Consider the following 16,292-nt stretch of genomic DNA (forward strand, 5'->3'; position numbering starts at 1 on the left):
CTCTGTCTTGAGCCTATTTAATACTAAGCCCTTTCTATACAAATGGTTCTATTTTAGTTGATTATATTTGGTAATTATGACCATAAAGCTTTTACCTGGTTTATTCATTAAATAAAAAAGGTCCACCTCCGAGAAGGTTAGTGTGTATCCTGTTGTTGTTGGAATACACCAGATGTGTTAAAATACCCCTCACACACCAAAAGGGCCCTTGGTGTCATGCTTCATTATCGGGGTCTTCCCGCTCGGCTGCCGGACGGGGCAGTGCTGCAACAAGCGACTACGCCGGAGCACCTTCCGTGATTGTGAAGCCACGGACAGAGGAGGAAGCAACGAGGCTGGGGGTTGACTGGACCCTCAATTATCCTTCTGTCCAGTTTTGGCTCATGGGGCATTGAACCCCTCCTTGCTAAGCATACAACCAAGTATACTAGCATTAGCAAGGGCAGTGTATTTATATAAAATATATGTCAATACACATTGATAAAAATAATTACATTAGATTATATGGTACATACACACACTGTGGAACAACATTAGTAAGTGACAGGGGGATCTGACCGCGGTCCTGACGAAGGGGCATGGTGCCCCGAAACATGTTGACCCGCACAGGAAAGTGAGCCCACTAACTAGCTTAATCTTTCCGACATCACTATTTTTAACAATACCAGCCAGTGCCTATTACAATTTTTTCTTTACTAGGCCAGGTATTTTTTACCATCACTAACTCTATCACCCCTGACCCTACTGACACTCACTCCCACTCACTCACATAGCACCCACATTGAAAAGGTGCTCCCGCGTAGTCGCTTGTTGCAGCACTGCCCCGTCCGGCAGCCGAGCGGGAAGACCCCGATGATGAAGCATGACACCAAGGGCCCTTCTGGTGTGTGAGGGGTATTTTAACACATCTGGTGTATTCCAACAACAACAGGATACACACTAACCTTCTCGGAGCTGGACTTTTTTGATTACCAGTACCTTTACAAGAGGAGGACGTGCCCACCCTGGTGCCATCTAGCACCACCTCTTCCTTCCCTCTTTTTGATTTCCTTAAATTATTCATTAAATAACCACACACTTTAAAGTTTAAAGGTTTAACTTAGTCTTACCATAAGAATCAAAGTAACAAATTACAGTGTCAACTGCAACATCATTCTGAGGAGGTAAGGTTGGATTTATCTAAATTAATCTATAATTTCAATGACCAGTACCGCAGGAAGAGAGGATAGATAGAAAAGGGACATTGACACAATACACAGATTTATATTTACCTGGTGCAAGATCAGACCCCTCTGGCCAAGAGTTATGGGCCCCTTGGAAAATTCAGGTGACCGGTGCAGTACAGGACTAGCACAGGACAGGTTGCCTCTTCTGGATTTGACGCTTGTGTCTCACCCCTCTCCGATTCAAATTTCCTCCTCGATTCTTCCGTGCTCTTCTTTCTAATTCTATTGCTTGAAAATGTAAAGTCTGCTTCTTTAGGTATTTCGATCAGCAATCTGCCAGAATCTCTATCTCTGTGTTCTGGCAGCAAATAGCCTCTTTCGTCTAACTAACTACCCCAATTCTACCTTCTTAAAGGCATGTACCACCCCTAAATGTTTCAACCTTATGAAACTCATAATTCCGAATGGACGAACCAAGGAGATGATCATCACACCATGCTACATTTAATACTTTTTTTTTTGTTTTTAAGTTCAACAAGATCTTTGTCGTATCTTAGGCATAGTTGACACAGCCTTTGGCCTACAACCCTGGGGCCGGCCGCGAGGTGGAATTTCCCAGCATCAGTAATCAACACAGCCTTACAGCTGGCAACCCGGGGGTCCAGCGGCGTATCTTTAGTAATATAGCAGCAATAGATCGCATACATTCGGAACCAGCTGACTGCTACTGGACATGCAACTTCATTTTCGGGGGGTATCGAGCCCCTTTTTTTTAAAAACAGAACAGGTATAAAAACATCAACCTGAGAACCCCAGGGCATTTCTACACTCCGACATCCTCCACGTGTAGCATGGTGTAAGTGCGTGGAATGTAGGTCTAGGACATTGAGCTGTGTAAAGAAAAAACATATCAGACTCGGTGCTGCAGGAGGCCAATCACAGAAAGGCAAGCCATGTCATACCTCCTCTTCATCCCCCCATTGGTCAGTAGATAGTCAGTTAGATAACACCAATAGTTCTTGGAGCGTGATCGTCTGGGCAACTCCTCTTCGTAAGTTTGCAGCATATCCCTGCAATAAGTTAGGTCCGTTAGCCATGTTTTAGAGTCTGGGACCATCTTCCCTTCCCAGCACTTGGATACTTGTCTCTTAGCAATTAACAATACCACAGCGCAAAACTTACGTTTCCCCTCTTTCACCCCAGGCAACAGACCCAACAAACAGTTTTTCATTGTACATTCCACTTCGATCCCCACCATATCACTCAGAATGGTCATGATCGTGGTCCAAAATGCATTTATCCTTAGACAGTGCCAAGCTAGATGAGTAAAGTCCGCCCCATAGTATCCACAACGCCTACACCTGGCGTCTTCCCGAAGCCCATATCGATGCAACCGGTGTGGTGTGTGATATGTTTGATGCAAGTACTTCAGGTGTGTAATGCGTAGGTTGCCGTTTGGAGTAAGCAATTTAAGGAGCGTACAGGCGACATACCACTCACGGTCCGTGAGTGCTTCCGGCAGTGAGTCATTCCACCTTTGCCGGGCTTTGTCAGGATTATTTGGGAGCTCACCTTGCGCCACCATGTACAGTCTGGAAACCATATGGGAAGTGTTCGATGTGGTAATTACAAATTGTAACGATTGCAAGGTGGGGTGTTCTTCTGGGTAGTTAGGGTACAATTCCTGAAACGCCTTCTGCAGTCTAAAGTGTGTGAACCGGAAAAGAAGGGTTGGGTTGCTGTTGCTGATATATGTCAGATCATTGGCGGTGCAGAAGGCCCCCGCGTGATCTAGATCCCCAAAAGTGTCCATGCCTATAGATTTCAGTATGTCCATTCCCACTTTTTCGTTAGTCACAGATATGCGCGGGTGAAAATACAGTGGGAGTGCCGGGGCATAGAGCGGCAACTTATGTGCCATCCTCCCTAGTGTCCTCCATGCGCAAGCTGGGATGTCGACCGTGTTAATATCTTTGGAGTGTAACGGCGGACGTTTGTGGGATACTATCGCATTCAAAGGGACCGGTGCTGCATCGCCCTCCTCTACCGCTGTAGGTGTGAGATAAGGGGTGGGGTGATACCAGTGCACTGCGTATTGGGCCTGTGCACATAGATAGAGTCGAAAGTCTGGCACACAAAACCCTCCCTTTTCATAGGGTAGTGTTAACGTGTGCAGGTCAATGCGCGCCTGTTTACCCGCCCACATGAGCTTGAGCACTAGGGATGTTATGTGCTTGAAGACTGCTTTGGCTGGTGTGATTGGTATATTATTGAATAAATACAAAAACTTTGGAAGTATATTCATCTTGACTATTGCAATTCTGTCTGCTAAGGATAGCGGTAGCTGTATCCATCTAGCCACTTTACTCTCCAATTCTGTAATCATCCTTCCATAGTTTGTCCTGATTACTTCTTCGGGGTCCCGGCTGAACCATATGCCCAAATAGCGCGTGGGGTCTGTCTGCCAGTCTAATGGAAAATCAGGGGAATGTGGTGTAGTGGAATCAGTAAGCGGGATGATTAGTGATTTCTCCCAGTTAATCTGTAGTCCAGAATGGCGTCCAAATTGTACATATTCCCGTAGTAATGGGCTAAGATTTTGTTCTGGGTCCCTTACATAGAGCAGCATGTCATCTCCATACAATGAAATGTGCAGTGGTCTCCCGGGGAAATGCAGAGCAGAGTGGTTGTGTGTCTGCCTAATTGTGCATGCGAGTGGTTCTAGGGCTAAAGCAAATATTAAAGGCGACAGTGGACAGCCCTGTCTGGTCCCTCTAGCAATAGGGAAAGGCGCTGAAATATATCCATTCACCCGCACTCTTGCCACAGGTCTCGTGTATAGTAGAGTCACCCAAGAGATATACCTAGCTGGAAATCCCATTCTCTGTAATATTGTGTGTATGTAGGACCATTCGATGGAGTCGAAAGCTTTGGCTGCGTCAAGCAAGACGGCCACCGCTTTCGTCCGGGGGTTAAGATAGTGCGATAGTGCAAACAAAGTTCTCGTGTTGTGGGACGTGGCACGTGTCGGTATAAACCCTGCCTGATCTGGGAGTATCAGGTTCGTCTTTAAGGGCTGTAAGCGTTCAGCTAACAGTTTCGCTAAAATTTTAGAGTCGACATTTAACAGGGATAGGGGACGGTATGACTCTCAAATGTCCGCTTGTTTGCCAGGCTTTAGGAGAGAGAGAGCTGCGCCATACATCTCAACCATGTGAGGGGCCAGGATGTCAACGAAAGCTTTGTAAAACTCACATGTATAGCCATCAGGCCCCGGCGCTTTCCCATTTGGCAATGCATGTATAATGGCGGTAACCTCCTCTACCGTGATCGGTTGAGCCAAGTATTCACGTTGGTTGTCGGACAACCACGCTATTGCTATATCGTGTAGGTAGTCACATGTTTCTTGTGGTGGAGCAGGCTGGCGGGAAGTGTATAGGTCTGCATAGTGACGTACAAAGCTATCAAGTATTTCCTCGGGATGTGTATGGAGGGCACCATCGTCATCTTGTACTTGTGTGATGAACTGTGAGTCTCTCCCCATACATATTTTTTTCGCTAGCACCCTGCCCGGCCTACCACCCTCCCCGAACCGCCTGGCTAATGGCCGTCTGTTCACGAATTTCAGTTCATCCTCTGCATATCTCTGATGATCAATGAGGAGAAGCTTGATTTTCCCCAGCAGTTCCACATTACCAGTAAGTGTGTATTCCCTCTCCAGAGCTGAGACCTCCCGTTCAAGCCTGGTTATCTGTGTCCGTATGTCTTTAAGTATCCCAGCTGTCGTACTAATGCACGTTCCCCTAATCGTCGCCTTAAATGCCTCCCATAGGATACATGGGTCGTCAACTGAGCCCTCATTTAACTGGAAGAATTCCTTTATAGCCTTCGTTATTGTAGTCGCGTATAAGGGGTCCAATAGTGCCTGTGCTCGGAAGCGCCAGCTGAATGGATGGGGGAGTGTAGTGTGGTATTTGTAGTGTAAGTTCTACTTGGTTGTGGTCGGACAGCGTTCGCGGGAGTGTTTTTATCTGTGTGGTCCACAACACTGCGCTATCCGCCCCTAACCAATAATCGATCCTAGACCAGCTACCGTGTGACATGTTCACATGTGCCGCTCCTGGTGTTGTTGGATGCTGGACCCTCCAGATATCTTTGAGCGCAATTTCAACCAATATGTCTCCCAGCTTGTCTCTGGCTTTCCTATGTGGTTCTATGGAAGGAGTGGAACGATCAACAGAGTCCTGTAGTGCTACATTAAAATCCCCCCCCCCCAGATCAACGTCATGTCAATAAAATCCAACAGTCGGTCCCACAATTCCTGCAAAAATTCTGGAGCATCTATATTAGGTCCATACACATTTACAATCGTCACAACCTGCCCCCTAAACATGCCCAACACAATTACATATCTGCCATTCCTGTCTACAATGGAACGCGTTATTCTATAATTAGTGCCTTTTTTGACCAGCGTCATAACTCCTCTGGAATAGGAGGAGTATGCTGCAGAGTAGTTCGACTCTGCCCAGCGAGTGCCAATAGGTCTATGCACTTTGGGGTCGACGTGAGTCTCTTGAAGCAGCGCTATGTCTATGTGGTGTCTATCAAGACATGCAAAGACCTGTCTGACCTTCTTGGGGTTGGTGAGGCCCCTTACATTCCACGTTATTAATTTCAAGCGACTTCTATCTATGTTTGCCTCGAGGTATTCCGCCTGCAACACATGAAATCCACCCCCCCACACTGTGCAGGTCAAGATCATGCAACATCATGAAGCAGATTATCGACCAATGAACAAGATCCACACGTCGGCGTGTGGCAGTGCATCTCGATCGCCCAGGCAGTTCAAAAAACCATAAACCCCAACAATCCCCATACCCACCCACTTCAGCATCCCAATTCTGCTGAAGCCATTGTACCCTGAGAACCAAGATTAACATCAGAACTTGTCGGGGACTGCCCTAGTGGAGGTCCGCCGAGGACGCATTGCTCCATCCTAGTGAAAGGATGTGGGCGAATCCGTGTTGTGAGAAGAGATTGCCTGGGTTTTAATGCAACACCAGCCCAATTGCACATCCCTGGAACAATAGGCACTTGGAACAGGACTGTAGCATAATTCAAATGGTACGTATACTACCCCTCCCGCTCACTTATATCATACAGAACGACATAGCAATGTAGGGCATGGTTAAGCAGTTCATCATGGTCCATTGCCGAGCGCGTCGTGCTAGAATGTCTCATAAATGTCTAAATCACACCAGTTCGCTGCACGGTGTCTCTAGCGGACATGGTCCCATTATACATTATAGTCTGCATTTATAGAAGTCACATGCTGGGAGCCGTTATTCGCATATAGTCCGGTCCCCCTTTCCATGACCCCAGGCTGTGCAGGTGGGCACCGTCAACGCAGCGTTCATCAACAAGTCTTACCTTTCAGTCTGACTCTTAGTGTCTGTCTCTGCGATTGGACCGTTTACCTTTTGCCACCGTGGTCTTGATGAAGGCCATAGCTGCTTTTGGCGTCGAGAAGAAAAGTGGATTGTCCTCCCAAGTGACCCGCAGGCGAGCCGGGTATAACATGGCATACGGGATCTGCAACTCTCGAAGTTTGGCTTTAACCTCGCTGAACTCTTTGCGTGCTTGTTGTACCGTGACCGTGAAGTCTGGGAAGAATTCAAGTTTGTTCCCCTGATGGTGGATTTCGCCTTTTTCCCTCGCCAGCCTGAGTACGGTGTCTGTCGCGGTAGTTCTGGACTCTTGCCACAATCGGTCTAGGCGCGGCCCCAGGCTTTGGCTTCGGCGCCAAGGAGCGATGCGCCCTCTCAATGATGAAGAGTGGCGAGAGGTGTTCGGGGCCAAACAGGTCTTTGCACAATTGCTCCACATAGGTCTCCATACGGCCAGTATTGGTTGATTCTGGCAGACCCGATATGCGTATGTTGTTACGCCTCGACCTGGCTTCCAACTCCTCAGCCTTGGCTTTGATGACATCAAGTACTTTCTCCATTCCCGTGCATTTGGCCGCCGTGGTGCGAGATTCGTCCTCTACCGCTGAGATCCTGGTCTCCGCTGTATCCAAACGTTCGCCCTGTTTGTCGAGTTTGGGCGCCATGCTGTCCACACGACCCGTCAAGTGGTCCAGTTTACTGTTTATATCCTGCAGATTGGCCTGTATGGATTTTAGTATGGTTTCCATAACATTACCATCTTGCGAATCAGTTTCCGGGTCTTCCTCTGTAGCTCCGGTCTGGTTCTTCGGCGCCTTCCGCGCCTCAAACGCTAGTTTGGGTTGTTGTTTGTCCGGTTTGCCCATGGTGTGTTATAGGGGGGGTGTCGAGCTAGTGGTTCCCTGGGTCCTGTGTCACCAGAAGTACGTGTGCAGCACCTGGGACCGAGAGGAGGGATCCTGGCCTCTATCTCCCGTTAATGGCACCAAGTGTGTAGATGTGGCCACAGCTCGTACGAGCTCGGTTAGTGGCTATCTCTCCTCACTGCCCCCATGTGTCAACGATTGGTACACTGGAATCGGGCGCGGGCGCATCAACTCACTGTCACTACGTGCCATATGTGTGCCGTCGACAACAGAGGCATGGATAGAGAATCTGGCCGCCTCCCGTAATGTTAACGATGTTGGGGCGACGACGGCCACCCGTGAGAGGGCTCAGTGCCGGGCGAGCAATACCAGGAGGTACCCCGTTAGGCAAATACCCAATGGTGATAGATCCTAGGTAATAATAATAATACTGGATTTTGTAAAGCGCAACAGCTACCTCGCGGGGAGGTGTCCTGGCGCTAATAGAACACAGATGACCTGGGTCTAATGATAGGAAAGCTAGCGGGGTTGGATAAAGAGCCACGTTTTTAGCAGAGACTTAAAACAGGATTCGGACGGAGCCTGTTGAATTTCTTGTGGCAAGGTATTCCACAGAGCGGAGACGTTAGCCGAAAAGGTCCGACCACCTAGTCGGGCCTTTTTCGTGCGTGGGACTGTCAGTTGAACACGACAATTGGACCGCAATGCACGGGTTTGGGAGTATCTGGGGAGGCGGTTTTTCAAGTATTCTGGGCAGGAGCCATGCAGGGATCTAAATGCCAACGTCAGTGCTTTAAACTTTATTCTGCTGGCAACTGGCAACCAGTGCAGGGATCGAAGATGCGGAGAGACTGACTGCTTGAGTGGAATTCGCAGTAACAGTCTCACAGCCGCATTTTGAACTACCTGAAGCTTTTGTGTCAGGTATTTTGGTAGGCCAAGGTAGAGTCCGTTGGCATAATCCAGCCTTGAGGTAACGGTAGCGTGGATAACCGTTTTTCGGCAGCTCTCTGGTAGGAGACTGAGGATTTTTCGGAGATTTCTCAGTTTGCTCATACAACAGCCGGCAACTTGTTGGATATGGGAGGTAAAGGACATGCTATCATCCCATCTCACTCCAAGATTTTTTGCCGTGTGACTAGGTGAGGGGGCAGGGCCCATCTCCATCGGCCACCAGAGTTCTGCCGTGGGCGGAGGACCCTTGCCAAAAAAGATAACTTCAGTCTTATTGGCATTGAGTTTTAATTTATTAGCATTCATCCAATGGGCTACATCTTGGAGACAGCCTTTGAAGTTTGAAAAGGATTCTTGCGTGGTCTCGGAATACGGAAATACCAACTGTGTGTCGTCGGCATACGAAATTGCCTTGACACCCCAGTTGGCGATTAGCGTAAAGAGAGGAGCAAGGTAGACGTTGAACAAAAGGGGGCTTAGGGCCGACCCCTGCGGAACTCCACAGCCAAGGGTCTTGGGTGCCGAAGAGATCGTCCCAAGTGCCACCTTCTGAGTTCTCTGGGATAGATAAGAGTGTATCCAACCCAGCGCCTTATCCTGAATCCCTATCTCGGCCAGCCGGCTGAGTAGTCTGGCGTGGTCCACCGTATAAAAGGCGGCCGACAGATCCAGGAGTACCAGCATTGCTGAGTTCCCTGCATCCATCAACCACCTTACTGACTCGGCTACCTCAATGAGCGCTGTTTCCGTGCTAAAGCCGGGCGGAAGCCAGACTGTGTTTCATGAAGAATTTTATTTACTTCTACAAATTTACTCAGCTGGCGCTGTATGACTTTTTCCAGCATTTTTCCCGGGGCAGCTAATAGGGATATCGGGCGGAGATTAGTGAGATCTTCAGGATCCCCATTGGGCTTTTTCTTTAAGGGCAGGAGGGTAGCATGTTTCCATACATCCGGAAATATGCCTGAAGCAATGGAGGAGTTCCAGATATGGTGAAGTGTAGGAGCTACGAAGTCGGCTATAGAGCTCCATAGTTTCGCAGGGCAGGGGTCGTCGGGTGAACCAGATTTACATCGGACCAGTTCTTGCCTTACTTCACTCAAGGGGATATTCCGGAACTGGGTGAAAGTCTCACCTAGCTCGCCATTACTCGCGAGGTCCTGTTTCACTGTTTTTATTGCTGGTCCAAAAGAGTCGTAGACCTTTTTAATTTTTTGGTCAAAGAACTCGGAAATTTGCTCACATAGCATAACTGTTGGAGCAACCTCCCTCTCAATGCACTTTGGTTTAAAAAATGACTGTACTACTTTGAAGATCTGTTTACTAGACTGTTCTGCCTGTAGAATCAAGTCTGCGTAAAAGTGTTTTTTACTTTTCCTAATAGCTTTCCGTAGATTTTTAGAGGCTTTCTTGTACCTAGTGTTTTCTTCCAGGCCATAATTTGCTCTCCAGAGTCTCTCCAGCTTTTTACAAGCTGCTTTCTCTATTCTTAGTTCCTGCGAGAACCAGGGTGCTGAGGGAGAGTCTCTTTTAGATAGTGCTCGGGAAGCAGGCGCAATGGAGGAAACCATCTTTCCAACCCACTCATTGAGGAGTTGAGCATCAATATTGGCATTGTTTGTCAGAGATGGGGTGGTTTTTGCCAGGACAGGGCCCATAGTCTCGGGGGTCAGCTTTTTCCATTGCCTTTTTAGGAAGTAACATTTGCTGGACGCAGAAATGTCATGCGCCAGGTTCAATGTAAATGGAACAAGTGAGTGGTCTGACCAAGTCAGGGGGAGTGGTACCTCGGGCAGCACTTTTTTGATGTTAGAGAAGATAAGATCAATAGTATGGCCCCCCATATGTGTAGGGCCCTCATTGATCAGTCTAAAACTGGCCGTGCTTAAAGTAGCTCTGAGTTGCTCTGCCATGGCACAGTCGGGTTTATCCATGTGGATGTTGAAGTCAACCCACCACGATGAACTGGGGGTGAAGGAGCGAGCTCTGAACAATCATGTCCATTAAGGTATTTAAGTTGGGATCTGCGCCGCCCGGCGGGCGATAAATCACCAGTCCTGCTAGTGAAAGCTGAGGCTTGCCTGAAAGCAGAAGTGAAGGCCTTCAATTCCTTGAATAGTCGTGGGGGCTGAATAAGATAGTATTAAGTGCTCTTTAAAAAAAAATAGCTACGCCCCCGCCTCTTTTTGTCCCAGGGCGGTTGGCGAGGCATATTTTAAATCCCAAAGGGACTGCCAGTGCAATGGAGGTCAAGTTGTCTTCCTTAATCCATGTTTCTGTTAAAAACAGGATATCCCATTCCTGTTCTTCAAGTAAAAGCCAGACATCATCAGCATGTTTGTTTGGCTAGGGATCTACAATTCAGTAAGCCAGCTCTAAGGCCTATCTGAGGTGGAGATTTGGGATTAGGAGGCCTCACAGAGTCTTTATTGCCAAAAACTATCTCACAATTGCTGCATATCTGAGGAGGGGCGAAGGTCAGAGGGTCTATAGAGTGCGGGCAGCAATTGGATGGGGGAGCCAGAGCCTTTAGGTCCTCACCTGACCACACTATCCCTACACCTTGTGATCCACCGCCAGCAGCATGTCTGGCCCCGGCCGCGGTCTGGTCGCGGACGGGCGCAGACGGGCAGGCCTTAGACGCCCCTTCGGCGCGCAAACGGCGCCCCCGCTGCGCCCGTCCACTGCGCTTCCGGTGGAAACACATGATAAATAGTGAAGGAGGGAGAGGCGTGGCCTGTCAGGTGGTGGGCGTGGCCTGCGTGTCCCAGGGCAGGGCGTCCACTCGAGAAAGTATCCCGTGGCAGAGGGGGATCGAGGTAGGAATGTTGTCAGTCACATTAAAAACACACTCGAAATGGTAAAATAAAGTCTAAAATCACTTCAGTTTACACAGTATTACACAAGTTTAAAATGCTAGCTCGACTCTCCCTGCTTCCGCCTCAGGAGGTCAAAGTGTTCTGCTGTACACTTACAGCTTCATAGCATGCAGGGACACCAGGCAGCAGGAACTATGGTCTCCGGCGCGCAGAACAGCTCCTCAGCACCCAAGTCCGATTATGTCGCGTTGCGATCTCATTCATGCCCCAGCGCCGCCTTTTTGTGTCATAGTAAATAACAGTGACCCTCAAGACCTCAGATGGAAACCGCCGCTGGTGTTAGCATTGCGATGTATCATGCGGTATCTGAAATGCGTGTTTGGCGCCAGGTTTCCAGGGTTCGGGAACAGAGTGACCCGTGTTTATTATGTGGACGTTGTCTGAGGCACCCCAGCCTGGTAGCGCGCGCGCTGCCGCCGTTCCGTACCATCAATGCCGCCTCAGCATGGCCGGGTTGTGCCAAAGGTTTTGCCAAATAGTCCTTGTGGGCGGCACCCGTACTGCAGGGTCGCCTCTGTCCTCAACTCACCCCGCAGTGAAGATCGCCGCTCCGGACGGTGCCGGCCCGCTCAGACCCCGAGTGGTGCCAGCTGAGCGCCATCCGCCTTGTTGGACTCGGTCGTCGGGTCCCACGGTCCGTGCGGCGAGGTTGGCGCTGTCCGGATCCTCGGCAATCACTCTCCGCACGCCTGACCTGTCCCTACGCCGTCTGGTGTGCTTTTCGCCCCACGGCGATCTAATTTATAGCATTTTATCGGCGATTTTGGAATTCGCCCGGCGGAGCTGCACAGCTAGGCAGCCATTCCGCTGTGCGCCCCCTAGCGCCTCCCATGCTACATTTAATACTTTCTCTTAAGACCTTTGTCTTCTGTTCCCGCCCATTCATTTGTTTCTCCTAAGCTTTATTTCCCACCCATGTTCATATTACATTATCAACAATGTATACAGTTTTGTCAGTTGTCCATTGAAACTTCAGGATGTTCAACTGGTTCCCCGGACATGTGGAATGGGTGTCATTGATCGGGTTCTAGGACTTAAGCTCATGACTCCGGAGTTGTCTCTACTGCGCATGCGGGTGGGTGTCACAGGGGTTTCAGCCCTTAGCTCTCTTTAAGGACCAAATATGAACTAACAGAGAAGTCAAAAAGAGAAGATGTTAGATTCACATAAAATGATTTCACTGTATACTACTTAACTCTACTCTAATCCCATTTAATTAAAAAGACTATTTATGCATTAGCACTTAGTATATAACGAGATTTAGTTTCAGCTGAGCAGATACTTAGCATGTTAGTTTTTAAGCGCCCATTTTTACGGTCATTGCACAGAAGCAAAGCTTTCCATCCAAGCGTTAAGACGTCATGCAGTTGACGCATGTGCAGTTCAATTTCCCACTGTTAGCAGCCATTTTAGTTTCACTCTGGTTACTTATTTGTAAAATACATAGGCAAGCTTCTCCCTTTTCTAGTAAGTGTAAGATGTCATGTAAAATTAGTAATACAAACGTTATTAGTAATTTATTACGAGGTTATATGAGAGGATTAAATCTGAGCAAGTTGCTTATCTGCAAATCCATGCTCCATCACTGATGCAGAGTTAATATTTATTTTTTTCATCCTGAGGGCGAGAGCAAAAATGGAGAGCCTGATAGGGCCCGGTCTCAGCACCTGCTTCTTAGAACTGCCGGTGCTTCCCAGCGGCAGAACCCGGCCCACTTAAAGCCCTGTGTTGACCTCTTTTTCGTCCGTACCACCTTCATGTTATGCCCGGTTTGTTGATCTCATTCTCATTGCACAGAATATGCGAACCGCATTTCAGACCGAAATACCTAATGAATTCATGCATCATATACTGTGAAGTGCAGTCTCTCGAAATGGTTTTTGTCATTACTCGCATTTACAGATGTACCCTGTAATTACAAGATTCGAAAATGTTAAGAATAATTGCATTGCCCAATGATTTTAAATGACACATCTCCGACCCTTTTTTTACCCTTGTGCATAGGAAGTAAACAACAGCGCACAATATAAGATCGTAAATTAGATTTCAGTTGTTAAACATCATTTCTGCCTCTTGAACAGACTTGGATTTAAATAGTTTAACATTTGCGGCAACCAAGAGATGATGCAATTTCGTGATTGATATTGGTCTTGTAAACATTAGCTGATAGGAATGCGGAGTGTGGGGTATTTTCACCGCCTTGTTTATAATAAGGAATATGTGTAAATATATTTTCGTAGCAACTAATATGGTCTTCAGTTTTCCTGTACTTGAAGAACGAGAATCAAAATCCGTGATTTTTCTTAGTTTTATTTTTATATTTGGTATATCCGAACCTTGTTTTTTGAAGCATATATAAGAAAAATTAAGAAATATGCGTGTACCAAAGTATAAAGAAATTAGGTAAGTAAAATGCACTAATAAAGGGGTTTGTACCAAAGTATATTAAATGCAAGTAAATAAAAAGCAATAAATAATAAATATGCATGTCTTGCAGTATAAAAAATGTAAGTTCCATTAAAAAAAATAAAAGTTCCAAAGTCCTTAAAATCTCCAAACAAAATGCAACACTGAAGATTTATGGAGGAATGGAAAAAGGCCACCTAAAATGATTAGGAAATGTTTGAATATATTTTTTCTATTAAGGGAATGGCGTTAATTTGTATTTATTTTTTTGCAGGTTTTTCCTGATGTGTTATCTGTTTGTTAATCTGGCTTGCGCTGTGCAAACTCTCCTCAGGACCCCTAACTGGCGGCCACGGTTTAAGTACTATCATTGGTAAGGCTTTCGAGGGCAGTTGCCATTAGCAACGTGAAGCTTGTTTATTTATTCATTGCAACTCTGGTCCCCTAGCCTCAGAGAACACACTCCTTTGGGTGGCATCTTGTAAAATGTGACATACCTTGTGCTCACATAATAATGCTAAGAAACTAGAAGGGGGTAAAATAGTATAATAATTGTTTTAATCAATTTGAAACAATAATATCCCTGATGCTGCGCGCATAGAATTTTCTTCCTTAATGATTTATTAATATGTTTTATGAAAGAGAACATAACAAATTCTGTTCTTAAGAGAGCTGCTGTCTGGTAAGAGTTTGATTAATTCCCAAATTAAAAGCTCTCACCTGTTTGCATTCCTCTCTATTAATTCTTGTAGTGCTAGTAGTGTGTTCGTTTTACAAGCCAAATCTTTTGCGTTTAATCCGTGGCAATCTGTGCTGGGTCATGGCACCCACTGAATGAAAAAAACAATTGTCTTGCCCGTTTATCTGCATCCAAAATGTTGAGAGAGAGAGTGACTCTATTTGCACGTTGGTGTTAGAAAATAACTAGATTTTCAGGGGCTGTACCAGACACATGTGTCAGATATGTTGAGTAAACTAAGAAATAACATTTGAAGCAGCACAAGTCAATGTCTGCCTTCACTGCAATATTCGAACAGAGTATTTTGCCCTGACGCAGAAATAAGTACTGGCATAGCTAATAGCCTACCTTTCGAATTTGCCAATGCTTGATTGAATTGGCGGTGCCAAGTCATCATGCAGAAGTGCCAATGCAAACACAACTCTATGTATACACACACACACACACCCACACACACACACACACACACATTCTCTCTCTCTCTCTCTCTCTCTCTCTCTCTCTCTCTCTCTCTCTCTCTCTCACCCCTCCCCCCACCCTCCTTCATTTTGGGATGGCAAGAGAAACTACAACGTGCTTGCATGAGTCATGACGCGCATGAGTCATGACGCACATGAGGCCACCTTGGCATTGTTTGCTTTACCATTCCAGCGTGGCCTATGACCATCTTACAATGATAAAGTAAACATTTGCTTAAAGTGTTCAAGAGTGCTTAACTGAGAAGTGAAGAGCCTGTGAGAACATTGCAGGTGCCGTGCCCTCAAAAAACATTTTAGAAAGAAATGTGGAGGGTGGAATAAGCAGGGAGCTTTGGAGAGGAACTGGCCAAACAGGGGAACACCAGACCCTAACGAATGAACAGAGGAAAAGGAGCAGCAGCTTGGCATCCAGATGTTGTGTCTGTATATATCAAAAATCTTAAATGTGATATTTGCAGGTCTAGTGACTTGAGTTAACTATTAAACATACTGGAACAGTAATGCACTCGACCCATGTCAGTCAGTTGTAGAAACATGTAAAAGGGCAACAGTTGGTTGCAACTAAATATTTAACATCATGGGAACCTGTGTAAAAATTACTAACTTTAACAGCTAATGCTTTAAAGCCCACATCAAAAGGACTTGTATTTTCCATAATTTTCTCCCTGCAATCTGAAATCCTCTTGTAGAAGAGCATTGCAGCTCTGAGTCCTAAAGTTCTAAACATGCTGCAGTGTGGCACGTTGTAAGATATACATGAGACCTTCAGTCAGCAGGATTTTTAAATCTAAGATGCAAATGTAATCATTGCCCATTACGAATGTGAACCTAAATGTGCTTGAATACAAAGTGCGGTTACCATCTGAGGTTTGGGTGGGGGACCTGGTGGGTTTTGGTTAATCAGTCAACATTATTCCACTTTGCACATTACTGAGCCAGAAGTGCAATAAAATCAGATTTCAATCAAATTACATTCCTGATTAAATGTTTAGGAAGGAATTAATTTTAACATTAGTGATTGTAATGTTTCTTGATAAAAATCAGTACTTATCAATTCTGCCAGCATCCTGTTTTTCTCAAGGCCTGTGTGTAAGTTATGGTTTTCAGCCTATTCCCCCATTACAGAACAAAAGGGCAAAGTAAAAAAAAAAAAAGTCTTCTGTGTCATCAATCAATCAAAGTACTTTATTCGGTTTTACAAATATGAAAACCATAAAAGCGACATTACAAGATAAAAATGAGTCCTTTTATAAAACATGCACAATAACCTTAATCCTATTGGAGTTCTGGACTTTTTATTAAGGTCCAGAGGTGTCAGGGACAACACCCGAAGACCCCTGAGTTTTACCTGTCTCG

At 46.3% G+C, this 16,292-nt stretch overlaps 1 protein-coding gene across 1 annotated transcript in view; it reads left to right on the forward strand.

The window, feature by feature from the left end:
* The window catches only part of SLC12A4 (solute carrier family 12 member 4), a 533,265-nt gene that overhangs the window by 365,521 nt on the left and 151,452 nt on the right, over window positions 1–16,292 (forward strand). Inside the window, exon 14 of the mRNA XM_086945194.1 lies at window positions 13,993–14,091. Coding sequence (XP_086801320.1) covers window positions 13,993–14,091 — 99 coding nt within the window. The remainder of the gene's footprint in view (window positions 1–13,992; window positions 14,092–16,292) is intronic.

Source organism: Lissotriton vulgaris, chromosome 12 (assembly GCF_964263255.1).
Source record: "Lissotriton vulgaris chromosome 12, aLisVul1.2, whole genome shotgun sequence".
Lineage (NCBI taxonomy): Eukaryota > Metazoa > Chordata > Amphibia > Caudata > Salamandridae > Lissotriton > Lissotriton vulgaris.